Raw genomic sequence first — 15,445 nt, 5'->3', positions numbered from 1 at the left:
CATTATATGATTGCCTAATCCGGGTGGCGGCCCTAGAAGGCCTCCCGGTGCTAGTTGTCCCCTTCTTGAACAACTCTCCAAAGCTAAACTTCTTCATAGCTTCTCTGAAATTTTCAACAAATGACATAAGAATTTTGATTTGGTGACATATAATTGAGGGAAACTACCATAGGAACTTGCTAGAGTACTAATCATGCATCAAAACTAGTTTCTACCACTTAGAACAAGCATGCAAGCTCACTAAACATGTTACCTACAGCAGCAAAATATTCAAGATATACTCAACCAAACGAAATTCTACTTGGATGGGTGGAGGAGTCACATACCGAAGAGCAAATGTGCCAAATTTCAGACAGAAATCTGGGCTGAGCAAAGAGATCGAAAAAATCTGGAGTTCTGAAGCAAAAACGCGAGAGAGAGGAACTTGGTACGAGTTTTTTCGGGAGAGAGACTGTTCTGGGCGAAAGAGATGACAAAGTGGGGCAGAGGGGAGCCCACACCACATGGTGGCGCGGCCACCTCCTTGGCCGCGCCGGCCTGTGGTCTGGCGCCCTCTGGTGCCCCACAGGTCATCCTCTGGTGTTCCCAGATGCCTCGTCGAAAAATAGGACCAACGGTATAATTTTTGTGAATTTTTGAAAACTTTGAAAAACGCACATTTCTGGGTATTTAGTTTATTATTACTGGCCAGGAAAAATTTCGAAATCTTCAAATAACTAAAGAACTTTGCAAATTAAAAGTGCTACAGCAACTAGAGCAAGTGGAGGAAGAAAGAGATGTTGTTTACCTCCTCTATGCATATAAAAAGTATTCGTTAACAAGGTTGATCAAGTCTTGCCACCAAATAAATTTTACATAGCATAAGAAGAAATAAACCTCAAATCAATCATGTTACCTTGAATTGTATTGATATGGATCCAATCACGAGAGTTTGATATTCTTCCTTAGGCTCATATATAGGACAATCAATAGTTCCCACTTTGATAGTTCTCACATTAGAAATAGTATTGACTCCACATACTTTATCAATCTTCTTGGGGAAATAAACGGTATGCTCCCTATCATCAACATTGAAAGTAACCTTTCCTTTATTACAATCAATAACAGCCCCTGCGGTGTTAAGAAAAGGTCTCCCAAGAATAATAGACATATTATCATCTTCAGGCATTTCCAACACAACAAAATCAGTTAATATTAAGCAGTTAGTAGTAACTTGAACAGGAACATTCTCACATATACCAACAGGAATAGCAGTAGATTTATCAGCCATTTGCAAAGATATATCAGTAGGTATCAACTTATCTAAGTAAAGTCTCTTATAAAGAGAAAAAGGCATAACACTAACACCGGCTCCCAAGTCACATAGAGCAGTTTTAACATAATTATTCTTAATAGAACAAGGAATAGTAGGTATACCTGGGTCACCCAACTTCTTTGGAATTTTGCCATTGAAAGAGTAATTAGCAAGCATAGTGGAAATTTCCTCATTGGGGATTTTCCTTTTGTTAGTAACAATATCTTTCATATACTTTGAATAAGGAGGCAATTTAATGGCATCAGTCAAAGGGATTTGCAAGAATAAAGGTTTCATCCATTCGCAAAATTTATTATAGTGTTCTTCTTCCTTTGATTTTAGTTTCTTAGCGGGAAAAGGCATTTGCTTTTGCACCCAAGGTTCTCTTTCATTACCATGTTTCTCAGCAATAAAGTCTTCTTTAGTATACTTTTTATTTTTAGCATGCTTCTCAGGTTCTTCTTCAGCCTCTTCTTTATCAGGAGTATCATTCTTATCATTATCTTTATCATTATCATGTTCATTACCACTTTCAGCTTTCAGCATCGTAAATAGAAATACTATTAGGATCATTAGCAGGTTCAGAGGATTCTACAACATTTTTATGTTTCTTCTTCTTTTTCTTCCTAGAATGAGCACTAGGTTCAATGCGTTGAGAATCTTGTTCAACTCTTTTGGGATGCCCTTCAGATATAGAGGATCCTGGGTAGAGACACCACCTCTAGTTGTTACTTCATAAGCATGTTTCTCTTTAGAATTATTCCCTAACAAGTCATTTTGCACTTTAGTGAGTTGATCAATTTGAGTTTGAATCATTTGAAAATGTTTAACAAGCATCTTAACATCATTGGAGGTTCTCTCCACAATACCATGCAATTCACTAATAGCTTGAGAATTTTCCATTAAATGATTCTCTACCCTCATATTAAAATTTTCTTGCTTAACAATATAATTATCAAACTCATCTAAGCATTGTGCAGGAGGTTTCGAATACGGAATATCTTCCCTAGTAAAGCGTTGAAGGGAGTTTACCTCAATCATGGACGAAGGGGGAATTATCTCACATATATCTTCAATAGGAGGTAGATTCTTCACATCTTCAGATTTAATACCTTTCTCCTTGAGAGACTTCTTGGCTTCCCTCATATCTTCATCATTCAATTTAATTAAACCCCTCTTCTTCACTATTGGCGTTGGAGTTGGTTCAGCGTATTCCAATCATCATAATTCCGGCCTATTTTAGCCAATAATTCTTCAGCTGCCCTGAGTTCTTTTCCTGAAAACACAACCAGCACAACTATCCAGGTATGCCCTAGAATCAATGGTTAGTCCACTATAAAATATATCAAGTAATTCATGCTTTTCTAAATCATGGTCGTGCAAAGCTCTAATAAGAGAGCAAAATCTCGCCCAAGCCTCGTGCAATTTCTCTTCATCTCCTGATCAAAACTATAAACTCTCTCGCAAAGCAAGATGTTGAGCACTAGCAGGAAAATATTTCCGAAAGAAAACAGCAAGCAATTCTTTTGGACTTTTAATAGAACTAGGTGGCAAATTATTATACCAAGTTTTAGCATCATCCTTCAATGAGAATGGAAATATTTTAGCAACAAAGTAAGTACGCTTCTTAACGTCATCGTAAAACAAGCTACTCAAAGTAGATAACTCAGTCATGTGTTCAACAAGACTTTCTTTTTCAAGTACCACGTAAAGGTGTTTTCTCAACAATAGCTATATGAGATAGATCAAGAGAAAAATCATAATCTTTATCCCTAATGTTTATAGGAGATGTGGCAAATTTAGGATCGAGACAGTTTATATCTAATAAAGATGTTCTGCAAGCAACTTTTTAATTTTTCTTGCATCAGTAGTAGCATTGCATTTTTCAATAAAATCATCATCAAGCTCCACATAATCTTCCTCAGATCATCACTAAAATAACCAAGTTCGTGTGAACTAACAGTGTAGTAGCATTAGGAGTTTCAAGATTTTCAATTTGTCTAGACCTAGCAATTGTAGCATCTAGAAAGGATCCCAATGAACCACTATCATCAAGCACAGCAGAAACATTATCAATATTATGAGAGTGTTCAGATTCAGCAGATGTACCCACATGCGAAGCATGTGGCGGTGAAACAAGTTTATCAATCACGGATGGTGAATCAAGTGTAGCGGAGGTACTCGTAATTGTACCTTTTCTTGTAGTGGATGGTAATATGGCGATCTTAGTATCGCGAGGTTTACCCATGATGGAGAATTTGCAGCGAACAATATTAATCCAAGTGAACTTCCAAATAAAGCTATGCTCCCGGCAACGGCGCCAGAAAATAGTCTTGATGACCCACAAGTATAGGGGATCGCAACAGTCTTCGAGGGAAGTAAAACCCAATTTATTGATTCGACACAAGGGGAGACAAAGAACACTTGGAAGCCTTAACAACGGAGTTGTCAATTCAGTTGCACTGGAAACAGACTTGCTCGCAAGAGTTTATCAAGAGGTAACAGCTTTATAGCGGTAGCAGTAGTGAAATAACAAGCAGCAGAGTATGAGACAGACAGAGTAGTGATTATAGTAAACAGCAGGATTAAAATACCGTAGGCACGGGGACGGATGACGGGCGTTGCATGGATGAGAGAAACTCATGTAACAATCATAGCAGGGCATTTGCAGATAATAATAAAACGGTGTCCAAGTACAAAGCAATCAATAGGCATGTGTTCCATATATAGTCGTGCGTGCTCGCAATGAGAAACTTGCACAACATCTTTTGTCCTACCAGCCGGTGGCAGCCGGGCCTCAAGGGAAACTACTGGATATTAAGGTACTCCTTTTAATAGAGTACCGGAGCAAAGCATTAACACTCCGTGAACACATGTGATCCTCACATCGCTACCATTCCGTCCGGTTGTCCCGATTTGTCACTTCGGGGCCATCGGTTCCGGGACAGCGACATGTGTATACAACTTATAGATAAGACCATAAACAATGATTATCTTCATGAAACAATAACATGTTCAGATCTGAGATCATGGCACTCGGGCCCTAGTGACAAGCATTAAGCATAACAAGTTGCAACAATATCATCAAAGTACCAATAACGGACACTAGGCACTATGCCCTAACAATCTTATGCTATTACATGACCAATCTCATCCAATCCCTACCATCCCCTTCGGCCTACAGCGGGGGAATTACTCACACATGGATGGGGGAAACATTGCTGGTTGATGGAGAGGCGTTGGCGGTGATGGCGGTGATGATCTCCTCCAATTCCCCGTCCGGCGGAGTGCCGTAACGGAGACTTCTGGCTCCCGCGACGGAGTTTCGCGATGTGGCGGCGTTCTGGAGGGTTTCTGGCGACTTCGACTTCTCTTCTGGTGTTTTTAGGTCGAGGCGAATAAGTAGTCCGAAAGAGGGCGTCGGAGGCCGGTCGAGGGGGCCACACCACAGGGCCGCGCGGGCCCCCCCTGGGCCGCGCGGGCCCCCCCTGGGCCGCGCCGCCCCATGGTGTGGGGCCCTCGGGCCTCCACTTCAATTGCCCTTCTGGCTCCGTTAGTTTCCTGGGAAAATAGGGCCTTCTGCATAAATTCCGAGGTTTTTCCCGAAAGTTGGATTTCTGCACAAAAACGAGACACCAGAGCAGTTCTGCTGAAAACAGCGTTAGTCCGTGTTAGTTGCATCCAAAATACACAAATTAGAGGCAAAACAATAGCAAAAGTGTTCGGGAAAGTAGATACGTTTTGGACGTATCAGAGATCAATCCCAGGCTTCGGGATCTCTTCTCGTCATGCCTGGTGACGGTCGATGCTATCCAATCTCCGGGCCTGGCTACTGAGCCTGGTGGCGCCGGTGGCGCCGGAGCTGGGGGAGGAGCGCTTGGGGCGCCCTCCTTCGGAAGAATCAAGGAAGATTTGGCGGCGGCGCTAGGGTTCTTCTTCTTCACCATCGCGAGATCTGGGAAAAACTGGAAAGCAGTGGTGGCGGCGCAAGCAGTTGCGAAGGGGAGAAGAGGAAGAACAACGAAGGGATGAATGAAGGAGAAGATTAGGAATTTCTATCTTTTGGGAAACTTAAGGAAGGCCTCGTGCTACTAGTGGGCCTTTTCTCCAGTTAATGGTTGCGGAAATCGAGGAGGTGCCTCGTTAACCATGGAAGAGGAGCAGGAATTGCTCGAAAAAAGGGCCAGCGGGTCGCATCTTATCAATCAGAATCAAGGTGTCAGAAGAACGTCATCGATGACGTCATGAGGAATGATTGCATACGAAGAGATAAGAAGCTATCGGATGGACAATTTGAGTCTATGTGCAGATTGCAAAGCATCCGCACTTAGGCTCGGGGGCAACTCCCATCGGGAGCGCTGGACGCACACCCGGCAGAATGAGGACTCGAAGGAAAAATCTGACTCAAGTCTACGCCCGGACGAAAACGCCCGTGTCCAGACTCGGGGGCTACTCCCATCGGGAGCGCTGGACGCGCACCCGACAGAACTTTTTTCGCACTCCAGGATCATGCCCGGGGACTTGATTCTGTGTAGGGTAACGTTGTTTTGCCATCGGCAGTTAACCAACAAAAGTTGGGCACGTTATTCATTATCCCTTGCATAAAGAAAATATATCGGATGACCTACGAAGACTTGCAGGGAAAACTTCAGCAGAAGATGTTCGAGTGGTACAACTTGAGTCTACGCACGGATTGCAAGCATCCGTACCTAGACTCGGGGGCTACTCCCATCGGGAGCGCTGACGCGCACCCGATAGAAGAGAATAATACAGACAGAAGAAAAGCGAGAGTGATCAAAGAGAAGGACGTCGGAAGAAGACATGCTTCAGTCTCTACCCGAACTATGTTCGGCTAGACACTCAGGGGCTACTGACGTGGGCATTACCCTTCGGGTAACCAATGTTGCTCTACCCTATGCGGTCCAGCTGGAGGCCCATGAAGGTACCCGATGGCAAGATGGACCACTAGGACGGTGCGGCGGAAGATTACTTGAAGTACAAGACACGGAAGAAGCCAAACAAGGAAAGTTTAGAGATAGATCTACTGTAAACCTACTCGTACTCGATTAGACCTCTCGAGACCTGGCCTCCTATATAAAGGCCAGGAGGGGGGCTATCGAGGGGGACAATCAATCTTAGCAATATTAGCCAGCAGAAGCTTAGAACTAGGTTACCCTAGCAACTAGCATCTCGACGAGATCACAGCCGAACTATTTGGCACCCCATTGTAACCTGTTTTCATCATAATCAAGAACAGACAGGCAGGACGTAAGGGTTTTACCTCATCGAGGGCCCCGACCCTGGGTAAATCGCTCTCCCCGCTTGTCTGTGAACCGATGTCTCGTGTCAGCTTGCAGGATTCCATCAACCCTAAGCCCCTATCGGAGGGCATTGCCGAGGAGCACCCTCGACAGCTCTCGAGTGAGTAACTCGATCGTATCCTTCGGAGAGCTCAAACCTTTGCATCCTTGCACCATCTTTCTTGGTTGTTATTTGGATCTTATCCATGTGATGTTTTAGAGCTTGTGCTTATTCTCATGACAAGCTCTAGTTCATCGAAAACGGATTTTGCATAGATCACTTGTAGCGTTTTCGAGTTGGGTGATTTTCTCGGTTTCTCTTGTTGAGGTGTTGCACCTCTAAAAATAATAGAAAATCACCCCCCACTGGTTTCCATATTTTCAACAAAATAATAGAAAATCACCCCCCACGGGTAAGCTCTTGTCGTCCTCTTTCCAACAAAATTGGTTTCACTCTATTCGGAGCTACCAAACTTCTGATATTGATTTTACAAGTTTGCTAGGCCGGATATTTGCAAAATATCCGGCCCCCAAAAATCGGCTAAGGACTTTCGGAGGTGCTACCCTGGACTGGGGGCCGGACATTTGCCCGGAAATTCCCAGAGGCCAGATTTTCCAGGGGGCCGGATAATCCGGCCCTCGGATATCCCCAACGGCTCGGTTTTCTTGGGAGGTATAAATACCCCCTTCTTCCTCCTTGGGCTGTTGCTTCTTCCACTCTCTCTCTCCTCCATTGTTGATCTTGAGAAGCTTGCCCTATCTCTCTATCCCTCCATGATTCTTGCCCCCTTTCGAGGGAAAAGAGAGAGGAGATCTAGATCCACACTTTGACCAAACCATATCATCTCTTTGTGAGTGAATCTTTGGGATCTAGATCTTGGAGAATTTTGTGTTCTCCTCTTTGTTCTTCCTCTCTTATTCCTCCAATAGCTTTTGTAGCTTTGTTGGAATTTGAGAGAGAAGGACTTTAGCATCTTTGTGGTGTTCTTGCCATTGCATTTGGTGCATCGGTTTGAGTTCTCCACGGTGATTCGTGGTGGTGAAAGCAAGAAGGTTGTTACTCTTGGGTTCTTGGAAGCCTAGATGGATTCTAGGCCTTTGTGGCGATTTGTTGGGAGCCTCCAATTAAGTTGTGGATGTGTGCCCCAATCTTTGTGTAAGGCTCGGTTTCCGACTCGAAGGAAATCCCTTAGTGGAACCGTGACCTAGGCCTTTGTGGCGAGGGTCACCGGAGAATAAGGTGAGGCGCCTTCGTGGCGTTCGGTGTGTGGTGTGAGTACTGCATCTTGGGGTGAGGCCTTTGTGGCGTTGGTGTGCATCGAGCAACCACACCTCAAGGTGAGCCTCTTGTGGCGTTCGGGAGCACTAAGCCACCGCACCTCTCCAACGGAGATTAGCACTCGCAAGAGTGTGAACTTCGGGATAAATCTTCGTCTCCCGCGTGTCTCGGTTATCTCTATACCCGAGCTCTTTACTTATGCACTTTACCTTGTGATAGCCATCGTGCTTGAAGTTATATATCTTGCTATCACATAGTCGCTTGTATAGCTTAGCATAAGTTGTTGGTGCACATAGGTGAACCATTGCTTAGCATAAGTTGTTGGTGCACATAGGTGAACCATCGTATATAGGCTTTGGGCTTGACAAAGTAAACGCTACTTTTATTCCGCATTTGTTAAGCCCATCTCGTAAAAGTTTTAAACCGCCTATTCAACCCCCTCTAGGCGACATCCGTGTCCTTTCAACCCTAGGAAGCTAGGGTTGCTCGGAAGCATTCGGGTTGTGGATTTACTCCAAGAAGAAATTTGTGAGGGTTTGAAGACTACCTTTAAAGTCTACCACAATTGAGCGAGCTATTATTTATATAAAAAAACAATATATAAATATTTATATATTGTTATACGACGATGATCTTTATCGTCTCTTTGTGTTTACATTCTAAGCATATCTAAATGATTGTAGATAAGATAGATCTTTGCATCAAGTTAGAGATAGTTATTTCAGAGTGGTCTGGGAAACAACAAAACAAATAACAAAGATAGTATGCAATGACTTAAGAGATTAGACGATATCTGAATATTCTCCCAAGAATGCGAAGGAACACACATTTGGAAGGTAGTTCTATCTACTTTTCTAGAAATGTCATTTCATCTTACAAATATGACACATACCCTAGGAAGGAGGAGTGGGCAATAGCCGAAAAGACGTTTGGCACAAAGGACGATAGGTGGATAGTAATTTCTCAATGTTTCCAAGGAAAGTATGCTCTTTTTTATTTAATTGCACAAGAAGGAAACATACAACCCTCTTTTCTTTAAAGAAACAACATGTTTCAGTCCAATCTTTCTCATGCTACCGAAACTTCCTTATCGTGCGGCTTTGATAGCAAAACTAATGTTGATGACCCATTTGTCTCAACCTCCCCATTCAAGCATACAAACATGGTTGCTGAGCTTCCAATGTAATACTACTTCCGGCTAAAAAAATAGGACTTGAATTTGATCAAAAGTTAAGTCTTACTAAGTTTGATCAAATATACAGAACAAAATATCAATATCTAAAATACCGAATAAATTCACTATAAAAGTATATTTTATACCATATATGGATGTGGTATTGTAAATGTTCATATTTTCTTATATAAATTGATCAAATTTAAATCACGTCATACAACTTTTTTCTTTTTAGAATGGAGGGACTACTAGTAATTTGGTTGTGCTGAATGTAGAACAAGAAGCACATCCTCGATACAACCTACACTCGAGCCAGACTTGCACTTTGTTCACACTGCCCATTCAGGTGCCAATGTTCCTTGATCTGTGCTCTCTTCTTCATACTGTACTGTACCGCAATGGACCGTGTGTACTATTGTTATTGTTTGTGAATGTGTTGTACCTGAGCATACCAGTGCTCCTCATATTTAAAAATCATATTTGTTGTATTCCAAAAATTGAAATTAAATAACCACATACATATAATCATTCCGATGGTACGGTAGAAATTTCGGAGAAAAATATGTTTGTATTTTAAGCTATACAAAAAGACAAATTTCCGATAAATATCTACCCCTATATGTGGCCATAAATTTGTTTATTTCCCGTAGCTTATAAAATACAATGCAGTTTCTACCCAAACTTCACACGAGTATTCAAAACATGTGTATATATTCATGAAATAAATGTGATAATTTTTTGAAACACAGATTTAGAATTTTTAAATATCTTAGAAACTAGGACTGAGCACCAAATCTGCTTCGAGCATGTAGGCCTTATTTGCTGAAAACTATTTTTTTTATTTGACCATATAGTTTCAGGAGACTACATTATTGAACTGAATATTGTACAACATTTTCGACTGGAGTTTTGCAAGGACATTAAGACCGGTGACAGTGAAAATTCAGAGCATCCCAAGTCTGTTCTCTGCAAAACGATGAGGTCAATAGTGCAGAATTGTAAGAATTTGCACGCCTATCAGTTCATCTATGAATTTACATGTCAAGCTGTTCAATATGTTCACTAGTCAGTGGTATTAACTTTGTTCATCAGCATAGGCAAGATATGGAGTCAGTCAGCTCAACAAGTTTGACGCATCGCCGAAAAGTTCGGCGGAGTTCGCCGGAACTGCTTGGAACTCGTGCACGACGCCGTCGATCTCGATGAGGCTGCAGCCGGGGACCTTGTCTACCTTGCTTTTCATCATCTGCCGCCTCACCCGCAACGCCTTGCCGTGCCGGCCCTCGCGCGCGTACATGTTGGACATGAGCACGTAGCCCCCGGCGTCGGCCTCCTCGTCGTCGGCCATCCGCTGCAACACGCGCTCGGCGCGCTCAACGTGGCCGTGCTCCCGGCAGGCCGAGAGCAGCGAGCCCCAGATGGGCGCGTCGGGGCGGACCGGCATTGCCGTGACGAGCTCCTCCGCCTCGTCCAGCCTCCCGGCCCGACCGAGCATGTCGACGACGCACCCGTAGTGCTCGATGCCAGGCGCCACGCCGTGCACCTCCGCCATGGCGTGCAAGTGCCGGAGGCCGTCCACGACGAAACCGGCATGGCAGCACGCGGAGAGCACGCCGAGGAAGGTCACTTTGTTTGGTTTCACGCCGGCTCGACGCATGTCTGTGAAGAGCGCCAGCGCGTCCTCGCCACGGCCGTGCGCCGCGAGCCCCGAGATCATGGACGTGTAGGTGTACACGTCCCGCTGCGCCCTGGCGTCGAACACCTCTGCGGCCTGCTCCACCGCGCCGCACTTGGCGTACATGTCGAGCAGCGCGTTGCCGACGACGCCGTCAACGGCATTCCTTCCGGTCCTGCGCATGTAAGCGTGCGCCCACCTGCCGGCGTCGAGCGCCCCGAGCCGCGCACACGCGCCGAGGACGGCGACGAACGTGGCGTCGTCTGGACGCGCACCCTGCTGCTTAAGCATCTCCCGGAACAACGACAGCGCCTCACGGGGCTCGCCGGCGCGCGCGTGCGCGGAGATCATCGTGTTCCAGGTCACCACGTTCTTGACTGGCTCCATCGTCCGGAAGCACCGAAGCGCGGCCGCCGCGTCGTCGCACTTGGAGTACATGTCGACCAACGCGTTGCACGCGACGACGTCGAGGGCCACCCCCGCGACGAGGACGCGCCGGTGCACCTCCCTGGCCAGACCGATGTCCCCGGCGCCGGCGCAGGCCGTGAACGCCGCCGCCGCGGCCACGGCGTCGACTACGACCGCGCCATCGTCCGCCATTGCCAGGAACAGCGCCGCAGCTTCGCTGAAGCGGCCGAGCCGCGTGTACCCGGTCACCATGCCCGTCCAGGAGACCACGTCCGGCACCGGGTGGCAGGCGAACAGAGCACTTGCAGCGCGTTGCCGGCCGCAGGCGAGGTAGAGCGCGATAAGGGCGTCGCGGACGCCGCGGTGGCGGCGGTCGAGGCCGAGCTTCACGGCGTGGGCGTGCAGCACCGGCGCGGCTTCGCCGCGCGGAGCCGAGGACGCGGTGGCCAAGCGCTTCAGAACGGACCGGAGCGCGCCGGCGTCGTTAGGTGCGCCGTCGCGATAGAGCGACGTGGCGTGCTGAGGTACGGTACCAGGATTGGAGGGCCGGCCAGGGGAGCAGAGTTGAGCAGCCGTATGCTTCCTGCTGGCTCGCCGCGCGGGTGGATAAGGTGCATCCATGGCGTCTCCTCCCTCCAGCTGACAGGAAAATGTTGTGGTCCGGTAGTCACTGACTCACTATTCATGAGTGCTATCCCTATGTGACGCTTGGAAAATGTGTACCAGATTCAATATCTGCAAGCAAAATCCGAAGGATATCTTCCGGTTGTGCAAGAAATAGTCTACATTCTAGCATCAAAATTTGTTCTGAAATACTCTACATTCTAGCTTTTAGTCAACAACAACACTGAAAACGAAATGGTTTTGCTCTCTTTATTGGTTGTTGTTATTTTCAATGTAGATTGGATTGGTTGTTCGCATATCTAAGTAGTACTAATAAATGCAATAATAGTTTGTCTCATTTATTCTAGAATGTAGACTAAATCAGAACGAAGGGAGTACATGGATTCTGAATCCACATGTGCCCTATTCTAAAAGCTGTGTACCGTAAATTTCTTTTCTTGCACTGAATACCAGGTTTAATTTTCGTGCTGTGAATTGGTATTATAGCGTGTTTGTTTGGGGGGAATTAGAATTAGGGAATGATAGTTGAGCATGTACGAGACTTTAAATCACTTGCAGATGCCACCGACGACTTCCGCGCCTGGTGCCGTTCAGCCGTGCAACGCGGTCCTAGAGATGCCAGCCGGGTCGCTGCAGTGCCCGAGTGGAGAGGAGCGGCAGGAGCCGCGCACGTCTGGTCCCTGTCACGGCGAGGTGGTGCGGCCTTCGTGGGAGCGCTGCATGCGCCGGAGGGCCACACTTCGCGGGCGGACGGGCCGCTTGGGTCACCGGTGCCGCCTCCACGGGCGGAGGGGTATGCTGGTGATCATACGCCCACGCAGTCTTCGCCCTTGGAGGGGGATTCGCCACGGTCTGGTTCGGTACGGGGGCCTACACCGCCATCTCCCCCTGTATCGCCAGACTCTTCGCCTGCTTCGACGGCTTCTTCACCGCGTTCGACTTCACCTTCGCCAGGTTCTACCTTGCAGCAGCCCCCTTCCGCTGTCCCTCCTCCTGTCGTTCAGCCGACGGTGAGGCGGAGTGGGAGGTATGCGCTTGCGGAGGATGGGTCGGGGGCGACGGACGAGGACGCCATGCAGCGTGCCATGCGACGCAAGGCGGAGAAGAATCTTGACACGGCAGGTACGAAAAAACCTTCCAAGTCTTTTACTTCTTTTTCAGATTCACGTATTTCTTCTAATTTGAGTAGTCCTGGGGTCTCGTTGGGTACTACGTCTAATGAGATCTCGGTTTCGGCTAATGTGTTGAGACAGACGGAACTTGACCGTTTAACGGTTGTTCCGAATGACTCCACGGGGCTTGAAACTTCCGTGATAGATGATGGTGAAGAGGATGACATCCTAGATGGTCAGCTTCTCTTGGCTATCATTGGTAATGTTTCAGAAGTTGACCTAGAACACTCGGAGCTTAGTTCAGTATATGATCTAAAAGCTTCAACACGAGGTTCTCGGCCGTCAGCTAGAAAGAAGTCTCGTCGATATAGCAAAAGTTCTAAATCTAAAATAGTCTCTCAATGAATGACATGTTTCGGAATAGCAGAGGTCTTGGAGATTTGGCTAAGCATTCTCACATTGCCGATGGTTGTAGAGACTATGATTTAGACTTTATTGCCATATCAGAGACTGGTAGGCGGAATTTCTCACGGAGTTTCCTCGACCGTTTATCAGGCGGGATTAACTTTCAGTGTTTTTCTCGCCCGCCTCGTGGTAGGTCTGGGGGCATTTTACTTGGCGTCCGCATAGACACCATGACTGTTCTAGCTAGTTCTGATGGAGAGTATCACATTAAGCTCGACATTCGGAATAAAGCTGACGGTTTCACTTGGAGTCTGGTTGCTGTTATGGTGCCGCCCAAGATGCTTTTAAGACTGACTTTTTACGTGAGTTGGTAAATCTTACTAAAGATAATCCCTACCCGATTTTGATCGGAGGGGATTTCAATCTACTAAGATTTCCTCATGAGAAAAGCAAAGGTATTTTTGATGGACATTGGCCTTTCTTGTTTAATGCTGTCATTGATAGCCTTGACTTAAGAGAGGTGTTTATGTCGGGTCGACAGTTTACTTGGGCCAACAGCTTGCCTGAGCCCACATACGAAAAGCTAGATCGCGTGTTGATGGATACCGAATGGGAAGACAAATACCCTATGGTATCTGTCCGTGCACTAGAACGTATTGAAAAATTGTCTGACCATGCTCCTATCCTCTTAACTACTGGGAACCCCAGACCTATTTGTAAGCGGCCTTTCAAATTTGAACTTGGCTGGTTACATAGAGAAGGGTTCCATGAGATGGTTAAGACGGTTTGGGAGAGGCCAGTTGGGGGTACCACTCCAATATTGAGATGGAATAATAAAATGCGTGCAATGCGCAGACATCTCTCTGGTTGGGCTGCCCGTACAGCTGGTCTTCTCAAAAAGGAGAAGGAGCGCTTATCATCTGTGATTGATGAGCTAGAGGCGGTTGCTGAGGTAAGACCGTTGTCTCCGCATGAGATTGAACTTAAGAATCAGTCCAATGCGCAGATGACGAGTCTTCTTCGTGAAGAGGAACTCAAATGGTATCAACGTTCCAAAGCTCAATTCATTTTGGAAGGAGACTCAAATACGCGATATTTTCATGGCATAGCCAATGGGAGACATCGCAAAAAACGTATTCACTCTCTTATTCAAGATGAAGGGTTGATTGAAGGCCATGAACAACTCAAATCTTACATTACTAATTATTATAAAGGCTTGTTTGCTCCTCCGGAAGAAAGTTCATTTTCTCTAAATGAGGACTTAACAGCTGATATACCCCAAGTTTCTATAGAAGAAAATGGCTTACTAACTGCAGCGTATTCTGAGGAAGAAATGCAGAAGGCTATTTTCCAAATGGAATGCAACAAAGCATCGGGTCCCGATGGTTTTCCAGTAGAGTTTTATCAAACTTTCTGGGATACAATTAAAGCGGATCTTCTAGACTTGTTCAGTGCTCTGCATATAGGACAACTAGAATTATTTCGTCTAAATTTTGGTGAAATAATCTTGTTACCGAAAGTTAATGAGGCAGAAAGGATTCAACAATATAGACCTATTTGCCTCTTAAACGTAAGTTTCAAGATTTTCACGAAAGTGGCCACCATTAGACTTAATACGGTTGCGGATCATGTCGTTCAGCCATCGCAAACTTCTTTCATGCAAGGAAGAAATATCCTTGATGGTGTGGCGGTTTTGCATGAGACGGTACATGAAATGCATACTAAGAAATTAAATGGGGTTATTTTAAAATTAGATTTTGAAAAGGCTTATGACAAGGTCAAGTGGTCTTTCCTTCAACAGACACTCAGGATGAAAGGTTTTTCTCCTGATTGGCGCGCTTTAATAAATGATTTCGTATGGACGTAGTGTGAAAATTTGGGTTAATGATGACACCGACCATTATTTCCAAACACGAAAAGGGTTACGCCAAGGGGATCCGTTATCACCAATGTTATTCAACATTGTGGAGGATATGTTGGATATACTCATAGAGCGAGCCAAGTCTGATGGTCAGATTGAAGGTGTGATTCCACATCTTGTCGATGGTGGTTTATCTATCCTTCAATATGCCGACGATACAATTCTGTTTATGGATCACGATCTTGAAAAAGCTCACAACCTGAAATTAATTTTGGCGGCTTTTGAGCATTTGTCGGGATTGAAAATCAACTTC

General features: G+C 45.7%; 1 protein-coding gene across 1 annotated transcript; it reads right to left on the bottom strand.

The window, feature by feature from the left end:
- Window positions 1-10,040: 10,040 nt before the first annotated feature.
- On the bottom strand, window positions 10,041-11,837 carry LOC127325558 (pentatricopeptide repeat-containing protein At4g38010). Its single transcript, XM_051352351.2, has one exon. The coding sequence runs from the start codon at window positions 11,749-11,751 to the stop codon at window positions 10,162-10,164; it is 1,590 nt and encodes a 529-aa protein (XP_051208311.1). The 5' UTR covers window positions 11,752-11,837; the 3' UTR covers window positions 10,041-10,161.
- Between the last annotated feature and the right edge of the window lie 3,608 nt (window positions 11,838-15,445).

Source organism: Lolium perenne, chromosome 1 (assembly GCF_019359855.2).
Source record: "Lolium perenne isolate Kyuss_39 chromosome 1, Kyuss_2.0, whole genome shotgun sequence".
Classification (NCBI taxonomy): Eukaryota; Viridiplantae; Streptophyta; class Magnoliopsida; order Poales; family Poaceae; genus Lolium; species Lolium perenne.
The sequence above is the reverse complement of the archived record's forward strand: the minus strand, read 5'-3'. Positions and strand labels throughout refer to the sequence as shown.

What these genes read in the sequence shown, in the direction of transcription:
- LOC127325558 (XM_051352351.2), bottom strand. Translation starts at nt 11,751, where the DNA reads ATGGATGCACCTTATCCACCCGCGCGGCGAGCCAGCAGGAAGCATACG.